At 42.1% G+C, this 12,407-nt stretch overlaps 1 protein-coding gene across 1 annotated transcript in view; it reads right to left on the bottom strand.

Annotated features, from left to right (window-relative positions):
• Positions 1-8,748, bottom strand: part of LOC104984613 (putative selection and upkeep of intraepithelial T-cells protein 1 homolog) — a 26,563-nt gene extending 17,815 nt beyond the window's left edge. The window contains exons 1-2 of the mRNA XM_010834432.1: positions 8,668-8,748; positions 4,980-5,060 (exon numbers count right to left, since the gene is read on the bottom strand). Of these exons, the coding sequence (XP_010832734.1) occupies positions 4,980-5,055 (76 nt within the window). The 5' untranslated portion in view covers positions 5,056-5,060; positions 8,668-8,748. The remainder of the gene's footprint in view (positions 1-4,979; positions 5,061-8,667) is intronic.
• Positions 8,749-12,407: the final 3,659 nt, after the last annotated feature.

The raw sequence follows: 12,407 nt of genomic DNA on the forward strand, positions 1-12,407 counted from the left end.
ATGCTGGGAGGGATTGAGGGCAGGAGGAGAAGGGGATGACAAAGGATGAGATGGCTGGATGGCATCACTGACTCGATGGACGTGAGTCTGCATGAACTCCGGGAGTTGGTGATGGACAGGGAAGCCTGGCGTGCTGCGATTCATGGGGTCGCAAAGAGTCGGACACGACTGAGCCCCTGAACTGAACTGAACTGAACTGACTAGACGGACCTTTGTTGACAATGTAATGTCTCTGCTTTTTAATATGCTGTCTAGGTTGGTCATAACTTCCCTTCAAAGGAGTTATTTCAAATCCTAAAGATGATGCTGTGAAAGTGCTGCACTCAATATGCCAGCAAATTTGGAAAACTCAGCAGTGGCCACAGGACTGGAAAAGGTCCATTTTCATTCCAATCCCAAAGAAAGACAATGCCAAAGAATGCTCAAACTACCACACAACTGCACTCATCTCACACGTTACCAAAGTAATGCTCCAAATTCTCCAAGCCAGGCTTCAACAGTACATGAACTGTGAACTTCCAGATGTTCAAGCTGGATTTAGAAAAGGCAGAAAAACCAGAGATCAAATTGCCAACATCCATAAGATCATTGAAAAAGCAAGAGAATTCCAGAAAAATATCTATTTCTGTTTTATTGACTATGCCAAACCCTTGACTGTGTGGATCACCACAAACTGTGGAAAATTCTGAAAGAGATAGGAATACCAGACTACCTGACCTGCCTCTTGAGAACTCTATATACAGGTCAGGAACCAACAGTTAGAACCAGACATGGAACAACAGACTGTTTCCAAATAAGGAAAGGAGTACATCAAGGCTGTATATTGTCACCCTGCTTATTTAACTTGCATGCAGAGTACATCATGAGAAATGCTGGGCTGGAAGAAGCACAAGCTGGAATCAAGATTGCCAGGAGAAATATCAGTAACCTGAGATATGTAGATGACACCACCCTTATGGCTGAACGTGAATACAAACTAAAGAGCCTCTAGATGAAGGTCAAAGAGGAGAGTGAAAAAGTTGGCTTAAAGCTCAACATTCAGAAAACTAAGATCATGGCATCTGGTCCCATCACTTCATGCCAGATAGATGGGGAAACAGTAGAAACAGTGACAGGCTTTATTTCTTTGGACTCCAAAATCACTGCAGATGGTGACTGCAGCCATGTAATTAAAAGATGCTTACTCCTTGAAAGAAAAGTTATGACCAACCTAGAGAGTATATTAAAAAGCAGAGACATTACTTTGCCACCAAAGGTCTGTCTAGTCAAAGCTATGGTTTTTCCAGTAGTCATGTATGGATGTGAGAATTGGACTATAAAGAGAGCTGAGAGCCAAAGAATTGATGTTTTTGAATTGTGGTTTTTGAGAAAACTCCTGAGAGTCCCTTGGACTGCAAGGAGCTCCAACCAGTCCATCCTAAAGGAAATCGGTCCCGAATATTCCTTGGAAGGACTGATGCTGAAGGTGAAACTCCAACACTTTGGCCACCTGATGTGAAGAACTGACTCATTTGAAAAGACCCTGATACTGGGAAAGACTGAAGGCGGGACGAGAAGGGGATAACAGAGGATGAGATGGTTGGACGGCATCATTGACTCAATGGACATGAGCTAGAGTAAACTCTGGGAGTTGGTGATAGACAGTGAGCCCTGGCATGCTGCAGTCCATGGAGTTGCAAAGAGTCGGACACAACTGAGAACTGAACTGAACTGAACTGAAACAAACATATGAAAAGAAGCTTAATATCATGTGTCATTAGTAACTATAAATTAAAGCAATCAGATACTACCAAAAACCTATTAAAATGGCTGAAATTCAAACACTGACAACATCAAATGCTGACAAAGATGTGGAGCAAAAGAAACTCTCATTGTTGGTAGGAATGCAAAATGTTATAGCCACTTAACAGAAGAGTTTGGCAATTCCTTACAAAGCTCAATATGTAATCACTATATGTTCTAGCTCTCCGCCTTCTAGATATGCAACCCAAATGGGGTTGCATCCACACAAAACTACATCCACACAAAAACTTTCACATCAATGCTCCTAGCATTTTTATTCATAATTGCCCTCAAATTAGAAGCAAACAATATAACCTTCAATAAGTGAATGAATAAACAAACTCTGGTACATCCAGACAGTGTAATATTATTCAGTGGTAAAAGAACTGAGCCATCAAATCATGAAGATGCATGGAGGAAACGTAAATGCGTACTGCTAAGTAAGGGGGTCATTATGAAAGGCTATGTATGTATTGTATGATTCCAAGTACACGACATTCTGGAAAAAGGCAAAACTAGGGGAACAGTGAAAACAGCAGTGGTTACTAGGACTTCAGCAGGAGGGAGTGATGAACACAAGAAACATAGGATATTTTTAATACGGGGTAAAATGGTTCTGTTTGATACTGTAATGGTAGACACATGGCATTATGCATGTATTAATATAGCACATTTGAGGATTTAAGAGCTGAGCAACGAAAAAGGTATGACCGCAAGGTGGCAGTAGCACCTGTATTTGAGAAGCAGTTTGACAGAGGCGTTGGTGACAGTCCCCACAGTATGAGAGACCATTTAGAGGCACAGGGAGCACCATGCAAAAGGGGGAGAAGGGCAAGGGAGCTCACAGGGGAGAGACAAGTCAGGGAGAAGTTTTATGTGTCTAGCAGTGTCACCCCACAGCACAGTGAAGAGTCAGGGCTCTGCAGGACAATAGTGGCTTGGGGTCTCTCTAGCTACAGGGCTTATCTTACCTATGGCTAGCAGATGTTGGGTGCAATTCCAAGGGACATGGAAAGCATAAAGGCATTACATAGTTAAAAGTATGCTCATTTTTTAATATATTTAAAACAATTGGATATGTAAAAATTTGAGTTTGACAATGGCAAGCTTTTGAGTGAGAGGGTCTCAGCCTTACAGAAGTAAGCAGTGTAGGGCCAGTATGCAGAGGCCACTTGCATTCATTTATGTAATAATTTGTTAACACCCAGGGAATTTTATAACACCAAGTACAAACCCTAATGTGAACCTGATTTAATAATATTAATAATTATCAATATTGGTTCATCAATTTCAGTAAATGTATTGATACTGTACTATAGATGTCCGTAGTACGGGAAACTTTGGAAGGGCAGGGAGAAGAAGGGAGAATGGGGTTTTATGGAAATGCTATGTAATTTCTTTTCAACAAATATTTATTTATTTGGCTGTGCCAAGTCTTAGTTGCAGCATATGGGTTCTAGTTCCCTGACCAGGGATCAAAGCTGGCTCTCCTTCATTGGGAGCATGGAGTTCTAGCCCCTGGACCACCAGGAAAATCCCTCTGTGTGGTTCCTACACAATTTTTCTGTAAAGATAAAACTGCTTTAGAAAATAAAATAGTAAAATTTAAAAAGTCAATGAGGATAAAAAGTAGGACAAGATAAAGGGGGATTTTGGAAACATCATAATTACAAAATAAAATAAAAATCCAAAGCAAAAAAGCTCTCTGCATATTCAAAATATAATTAATAAATCAATAGACAATTATAAACTGGTAAGAAATAAGTGGGATAGGTACAACAGATAAAAAATTCCCAATATTTAAGAGTTCTTAAACAGCAATGAAGGAAAACCAACAGTACAAAGAAGATGTGGAGTAAAGACCTATGCAGGCAGTTCAGAGAAAATGAAACAATTTTTGTCTGAAAGATATTAAGTCTCACTTATTAACAAAAAGGTAAAATGCAATCACTATGAGAATTTATTTTTCATCTGTAAGTTTGGAAAAGATAAACAGCTCTGGTACCTGTAATATCTGAAATAGTGATATTACCTGTTGGTGGAAATGTAGACTAGTAACGATTTCAGAATGACATATTCAATACCATAATAAAAAAACACATAACCTTTGACAAGCAGGTCTATTCATTGGAATATTTGCTACCTTTGTACTCACAGGTATGCTCAAAAACATATGTATAAAGACATTGGTAGCAGCGTTATTTTATTAGCCAAAGGCTGGATCCCACCTGAATGTACATCACTTAGATTTCTGTCATTTAATAAGCAGCTTTTTGCTAGAAATGTTTAAATCTTATGCTCCATTTGATGTCTCAGGCTTTCTATTTTTGTTGTTCAGTCACCCAGTTGTGTCCAGCTCTTTGTGATTCCACTGACTGCAGTGGGCAGGCCTCCCTGTCCCTCACCATCTCCCAGAGTTTGCCCAAGTTCATGCTCATTGCATTGGTGATGCTGCCCAGCCATCTCATCCTCTGACACCCTCTTCTCCTTCTGCCCTCAATCTTTTCCAGCATCAGAGACTTTTTCAGTGAGTCATCTGTTTGCATCAGATGACCAAAATTCTGGAGCTTCAGCTTCAGAGTCAGTCCTTCCAGTGAATATTCAGGGCTGATTTCCCTTATGACTGGCTGGTTTGATCTCCTTGATGTCCAAGGGACTTTCAGGAGTCTTCTCAGCACCACAGTTCAAAGGCATCAATTCTTTGGCATTGTGCCAAAGAATAGACAGAATTTTTATTACCTATCTCTAAATGTACTATTATTTCTGCTTTGCATAGATCCCTTTACAAATGTGGATTTTCATCACCTGTCAAGTTTCCACCAGCCTATCCCATCCTTTTTTTTACTAATAATTCACATGGATTCCAGTATGGATCTGTGACCTAGACCACTTCCTCAAGGTATAAATAGTACTTAAATCTGTCTCCTAAATATGAATATTGGTTCTCAAGGGCAAGTATTAGGTCTTTATTTGCCTCTTCTCCATGGAACCTAACAAAAACCTGGGTACATGATAAAGAAGACTTGCTGATTAGAAATATTTTGTTTTTCTAACCATAAACTGGATCTTATAGTACACATCATCATAACATAACTACATATTAAATCTAGAAACAATGGTCCCTTTTGTTTGGTTCTTGTTTTCCCTAACCTACTTGATACTGGTGTGGCTCAGAAGAGTAGGAGAAAACTTCATACCTGAACTTGGCGTTATCATCTGCAGGAGGAGCGTGGCAACAAAGTGTCTAGAGAAAGATTGTCCTGTCATTTCCATTACACCTGATAAGAAATGAGGCCCGTTTAGAGACAGTGTTAACAGAAGCAAGAAGTTGCAGAAATCACATATCTCCACATCTTTTTTTCTGCAGTAATGGACTGCCAAATAGTGTTGCCAGACAAATGTAAGACTTCCAGTCTTATTTTAATATCAACAGTGATTTTAATAAAACAGTGACAGCTTTTTAGTATACATACTTTTGGTACAACATTTGGCATCCTGTAATTTTTATTTACTAAATCTGGTAACCTTGCTCTTAAGAATGGCCATTGTAATCACCAAGTCCAGCCACTGGCTCCTTTCCCATTAAAAGGTTTCTTTCACTCAGGTTAGATGCCATTTGTCTTCTGGTTTGTAAACTCTATTTGGTGAACTACTTCCGCAGGGAAAGTGTGTTAGTCCCTCAGTCATGACTGACTCTTTGTGACTCTAAGGACTACAGCCCACCAGCCTCCTCTGTCTATGGGATTTTCCAGGAAAGAATACTGGAGTGGGTAGCCATTCCCTTCTCCAGGAGATCTTCTTGACCCAGGGATCGAATCCAGGTCTCCTGAAATGCAAGTGGATTCTTTACTGTCTGAGCCACCAAGGAAGCAGGGAAAGTGGTTGCCTGTTTAGGGAATAAGTCCTAATCTTGAAGGTCCCAGTGTTCTAAACATAGACACAGTCAGTTACATTTAGTTATAAGGGAAAATCTAAAGACAGAGATTTAACCTATCTGGAGGGATGAACCAAGTAGCCATTTTAGAAGGGAATCTGACTTTCTTCTCTTTAGTTGGCACAATCCCTCTGAATTTTCTGCTCCTGGAGGACTCACAATTAGAGACAGATTTGTGGACCTGGTGATTGCAGCCATGAAATTAAAAGACGCTTACTCCTAGGAAGGAAAGTTATGACCAACCTAGATAGCATGTTCAAACGCAGAGACATTACTTTGCCAACAAAGGTCCGTCTAGTCAAAGCTATGGTTTTTCCTGTGGTCATATATGGATGTGAGAGTTGGACTGTGAAGAAGGCTGAGCGCCGAAGAATTGATGCTTTTGAACTGTGGTGCTGGAGAAGACTCTTGAGAGTCCCTTGGACTGCAAGGAGATCCAACCAGTCCATTCTGAAGGAGATCAACCCTGGGATTTCTTTGGAAGGAATGATGCTAAAGCTGAAACTCCAGTACTTCGGCCACCTCATGAGAAGAGTTGACTCGTTGGAAAAGACTCTGATGCTGGGAGGGATTGGGGGCAGGAGGAGAAGGGGACGACAGAGGATGAGATTGCTGGATGGCATCGCTGACTCGATGGACGTGAGTCTGCATGAACTCCGGGAGTTCGTGATGGACAGGGAGGCGTGGCGTGCTGCGATTCATGGGGTTGCAAAGAGTCGGACACGACTGAGCGACTGATCTGATCTGATCTGATGGCCAGTAAAAGCAAGGGAAGAATGAAATGGTCTTTCTTAGCCAATCATGAAAGCTTTTTGCCAGTTCTATAATGATTCGGCTTTTGACTCAGCACACAAATGTGATAGTCATCTTTTATGCCCTCAAAAAAAAAAAAAAAAAAAAAAAGAGGTTTGTTAAGTGCTAGGAGATTATGGTAAAATGGACAGTGAATGGCTATAATAACGTGAAAATGCCATGCTCTGTGCCTGATATACAGATGTCTGGAAATAGAAAGGAGCCACAGAAGACAGTAGGCTGAATTCAGGGCAGTTTGGTTGGTGATCACTCAGGATGACCCTGGGCTGTTCACCCTTTGCACTGACAGTTGGACTGCTCTGAAGGGATGAACCCCTTGGCTTGGACAACGAGAAGCCAAGGAGCTGATGGTCATGAATAAGCCTTCGTGGGGTCAGGATTGGTAGAAAGATATTTGGATTTACTTTCCAGAGCCTGAGGTAGTCCTCACTGTCTTCCATGTCCCTGCCTATAACATGCTGACACCCCTTGGCAACAAGCAGCTGATGCCCTAGCTTGGGTACGTGACCTGGCAACTGATCTTTCAGTAAATATAGCAGATTGGGTGCACAGAAGGAGTGGTCAGGTGGGATGGCACATTGCCAAAAATGGTGGATTTCCCTTGAAATACAGTGACATTGTTAATGTAGTAATTTTATATCCTGTATATTCTAAATAATATCCAACGCAACTGCCAAGGAGTCTGGGGTATTCCAGCAGACTTTCCAACTGGTAAGAGCTTGGTAAATTGATTATATTGGCTCCCACCCTCCAGATGAGGGTTCTAAGTTTGCCCTGGTATGTGCAGCTACTGTATTTGGCCTAACCCAAGCTTTCCTCTGTCCCTGTGCAAGCCAGGCTGTCACCATTAGGGCATTATGAAAACAGTACCATGCAGGATACCCTTATTGAACAAACAGTGATCAGGGATCATGTTTCAGATGTCATGATGTACAAGACTAGGCAAAAGTCCATAACATTGAATGGAGATTCCACCTTCCCTAAACCCCACAAACAGTAGGGTTAGTAAAAAGAAAAAATGGAATATTAAAGCAACAGATTAAATGTCTAGCAGGTAAAACCACCTCAGCCAGGTGCACTGAAGTACTGTCTCAGGCTTTAACACTTTTGAATGGTCAACCAGGAGAGCTTGTTGCTCCATATGCCAGACTGGAGACCCTTGCCAAGACAATCAATCTTTTAAGTGCATGCTGAATGTGCACTTAAAAATGACTAAAATGGTCAATGTTATGTTATGTAATAGTTTACTAACATAAAAATATTTTTAAATGTTCAAACAAAAAGCAAATAGGCCAACAGAAGACTATAAAATCTAACACAAATCATGTTTAACCTGCCAGGAAAGTGAATCAGATCACAGAAAAAGAGATCTTTAAGCCAGAGGGATCACAGGAAAATTTCCTATATAATAGAAGCAGTAAAATTCACCCCTGTTCTGCTAGTTTTTTTTTTAAGCTATATCAAGTGTTTCTGATATATGTTCCTTACCTGTTTAGGGTGACTGAGTGAAAATGTTTTTATGAAGGTCATTCCTGTTACATTTTGTAAGCCAATAATTCTGCAGATATAATTTTTTTAAAGTCACCATAAATATTCCGTAGTGAGGTATTTCTGTTTATCTTTATTTTTCTTCATCCTAACTAGTAACATTAGAGAAGAGGAATCCTAGTTGCAAAGAATACTATGCAATGGGGACTGCTCACACTAGTACTGTATGACTAAGAAATGACATGCGTAAGAATAACATTTTATTTGCTCCTGATCAAAACAGACAGCAATTGAGCCCAGCATTTGCTGTGGCGCATGCGCGCGCGTGCGCGAACACACACACACACACACACACACACACACACACACACAATTAAGGGAAAATAGAGACAAACAAAAATACCTCACCGTGGAATATTTATGGTGACTTTTAAAAACTGAAAAAAGATTTTCCCTAGAGGTGACTGAGACGTCTCAGTTCACCTCATCCTTTAGAAGCCCAAAATCTCATAGTCTTCAAATATAGGTCTGTCAAGACTTTAGAAATGCAGGGACCGGAGACTTCCCAAAAAGCACAAGGAAGAAGAAGAGATGGAAGAAGTGATAACCATCTGTGAAGAGAGGACCTTGTCCCTGAATCTTCCACTTACTTGAGCCTGGAGATCCTGAGTCAGCCCTTCGTTGTCCTTAGAGAAAGTTCCGGGTCACCACCTGGGCTTCCCCCAGTGTGGAGGCTGATGGGCACCAGGCAAACTACCTACCAAAGTCCCTTCTCACTGTGCCCATCCCACTCCCAGCACCTGATGCTGTCAGCCTGATCCTTACGTTCCTTTCCAAGGGAAATTCCGAGGACCCTGGCTACCTCCCTCTGTGGGTAGCAGTCTTTGTTCACATTCCATGACTGCACCTGGCATCACTGTGCTAGCATTGCAAGTACTAACATGACCTGCCTCGCTCTGAAAGGAGGCAATGCATGATCTGATTTAGACATTCCCAGTAATTCGTGCCTGGAAAATCCCATGGATGGAGGAGCCTGGTGGGCTGCAGTCCACGGGGTCACTAAGAGTCGGACACGACTGAGCGACTTCACTTTCGCTTTTCACTTTCATGCATTGGAGAAGGAAATGGCAACCCACTCCAGTGTTCTTGCCTGGAGAATCCCAGGGACGGGGGAGCCTGGTGGGCTGCCATCTATGGGGTTGCACAGAGTCGGACACGACTGAAGCGACTTAGCAGCAGCAGCAGCAGTAATTCGTGCTGAATAAAATGGCCATGATAGAGACATTTATTCTGAATGCTGTACCTGCACCCAGAGGGGAAAGGAAGGGAGCTGTGGAAGTGCAAGTAAGAGACACAAAATTCAGATTAGGCATTGGGGAAGCTTCAGTGTGCTGACAAAGGTTCAGAGAAGATTCTTGAAACAAGATGGACAGTTAGCCATGTGAAAAAAAGGAGCAGAGCAGGTTTTCCAGGCTGAGGGAGCAGCAGAAATGGTAAATTCAGAAAACTTGAAGTGGTTTGCTGTGGCCATAATGGGAGATATGATGTGAAAATGATGGGAAATGAACTGTAGAGAGAAACAAAGGTAAAATTATAAAGGTTGTCATTTTAAGAAATATCTATAATACATACTTAAGTGTATATGCACACACATATATATACTTAAATCTCATATAATATAGGAAACACAGATATTTAGGTATTATAATACATAGCTATATACATAAATATATACATGTGTGCTGCCCTGGTGACTCAGATGGTAAAGACTCTGCCTGAAATGTGGGAGACATAGGTTCAATCCTTGGGTTGGAAAGATCCCCTGGAGCAGGAAATGGCTACGCACTCCAGTATTCTTGCCTGGAGAATCCTATGGACAGAGGAGCCTGGTGGGCTACAGTCCATGGGGTCACAAAAAGTTAGATATGACCAAAAAATGACTTAACACATACATTTGTGCACAAATATATGGATATATTTATTCTTTATTACACATATTTGAGAATATATGCTTATAGACATATAAATACACTTACATATGCATGCATATCCTAATGATGCATATCTGTACATGTGTATGTGTGAGTGATGATATATGCACATATGACTAAATCCATGTGACTATATTTATGCACAAACACATAGACTTATGTATATATGTTAATATAAAAATATAAATGATATGTACATGAGATCAGGAAGAGGGTAATGAGAACTTAAAGTAGTATCTGAGGAGACAATGCATAATTGGGAACATTTGAGATCTATTTAGCATACAGGATTGATAGGGTGGATTGATCGAAACTGGGGAAATTGAAAACTTTCAGGATGTCTCCCAGATTTCAGCATTCCACTGACCAGATGAATGGAGAGAATATTATTTGAGGTGTAGCTGAGTGAAAGAACATTTTTAAACAAAAGGGCAAAATATGGTGATTGGGATGAGTGAGTTTGATTTGGGATAGATGGATTTTAATGTGCCTTTTAGCTTAGTTGATAAGGAATCCGCCTGCAATTCAGGACACCCATGATTCCTGGGTCAGGAAGATCCACTGGAAAAAGGATAGGCTACTCACTCCAGTGTTCTGGCCTGGAGAATTCCATGGACTGTATAGTCCATGGGGTCGCAAAAAGTTGGACACGACTGAGAGACTTTCATACTGTTCTGTTCATGGGGTTCTCAAGGCAAGAATACTGAAGTGGTTTGCCATTCCCTTCTCCAGTGGACCACATTCTGTCAGATCTCTCCACCATGACCCGCCCATCTTGGGTTGCCCCACAGGCATGGCTTAGTTTCATTGAGTTAGACAAGGCTGTGGTCCTAGTGTGATTAGATTGGGCTCCAAAATCACTGCAGATGGTGATTGCAGCCATGAAATTAAAAGACGCTTACTCCTTGGAAGGAAAGTTATGACCAACCTAGATAGCATGTTCTAAACGCAGAGACATTACTTTGCCAACAAAGGTCCGTCTAGTCAAAGCTATGGTTTTTCCTGTGGTCATGTATGGATGTGAGAGTTGGACTGTGAAGAAGGCTGAGCACCGAAGAATTGATGCTTTTGAACTGTGGTGTTGGAGAAGACTCTTGAGAGTCCCTTGGACTGCAAGGAGATCCAACCAGTCCATTCTGAAGGAGATCAGCCCTGGGTGTTCTTTGGAAGGAATGATGTTAAAGCTGAAACTCCAGTACTTTGGCCACCTCATGAGAAGAGTTGACTCATTGGAAAAGACTCTGATGCTGGGAGGGATTGGGGGCAGGAGGAGAAGGGGACGACAGAGGATGAGATGGCTGGATGGCATCACTGACTCAATGGACGTGAGTCTGCATGAACTCCGGGAGTTGGTGATGGACAGGGAGGCCTGGCGTGCTTCGATTCATGGGGTCGCAAAGAGTCGGACATGACTGAGCCCCTGAACTGAACTGAACTGAGAGACTTTCACTCCACTTTTGGAGTCTTAAGGTTATGTTCAAGAAGCACTTGGTTGTTTTGGGTCTAGAGCTCATGATTTGTCTTTGTTCTCCTCTTTGAGAGCTGCAGTGATGGGAGCTACTGGCCTTTTCACTGTGAAGTCCTCAGGAAGCCTCCTCAAGGCCTTCTCCTTTCCTGCAGCCCCCCAGGCCGAAAGCTGCCCCGCTGTTCCCTTTAGCTGTCCCCAGCCGCACTCTGCATTGCTGTCCGACCCTCAGAACTCTTCCTCCTTGATGCACCCCAAATAAGGCAACTGGCCTCTCTTTTAAGCATGTTGCTGTCGGTTCTTTTAGAGCAACTTTGTTGTTGTTCAGTCACCCAGTTGTGTCTGACTCTTTGTGACCCCATGGACTACAGCACGCCAGACCTCCCTGTCTCTTACCATTTCCTGGGATTTCTCAGGTCCACGTCCATTGCGTCGATGATGCAATCCAGCCGTCTCATCCTCTGACGCCCTCTTCTCCTTCTGCCCTCAATCTTTCCAGCATCAGGGACTTTTCCAGTGAGATGGCTATTCGCATCAGGTGACCAAATTACTGCAGCTTCTGCTTCAGCATCAGTCCTTGCAATGAATATTCAGGACTGATTTCCTTTAGGATTGACTAGTTTGATCTCTTTGCTGTCCAAAGGACTCTCCGAAGTCTTCTTCAGCACCACAGTTTAAAGGCATCAATTCTTTGGCGCTCTGCCTTCTTTATGGTCTGGCTCTCACAACCATACATGACCACTGGGAAAACCATAGCCTCGACTATATGGACTTTTGTCAGCAGGGTGATGTCTCTGCTTGTCAACACTCTGTTTAGATTTGTCATCGCTTTCTTGCCAAGAAGTAATCATCTGATTTCATGGCTGCAGTCACCATCTGCAGTGTTTTTAAAGCCCAAGAAGAGGAAATCTGTCACTGCTTCCACATTTTCCCA

This window comes from Bison bison, unplaced genomic scaffold (assembly GCF_000754665.1).
Source record: "Bison bison bison isolate TAMUID 2011002044 unplaced genomic scaffold, Bison_UMD1.0 scf7180017864033, whole genome shotgun sequence".
In the NCBI taxonomy this organism is placed as follows: domain Eukaryota; kingdom Metazoa; phylum Chordata; class Mammalia; order Artiodactyla; family Bovidae; genus Bison; species Bison bison.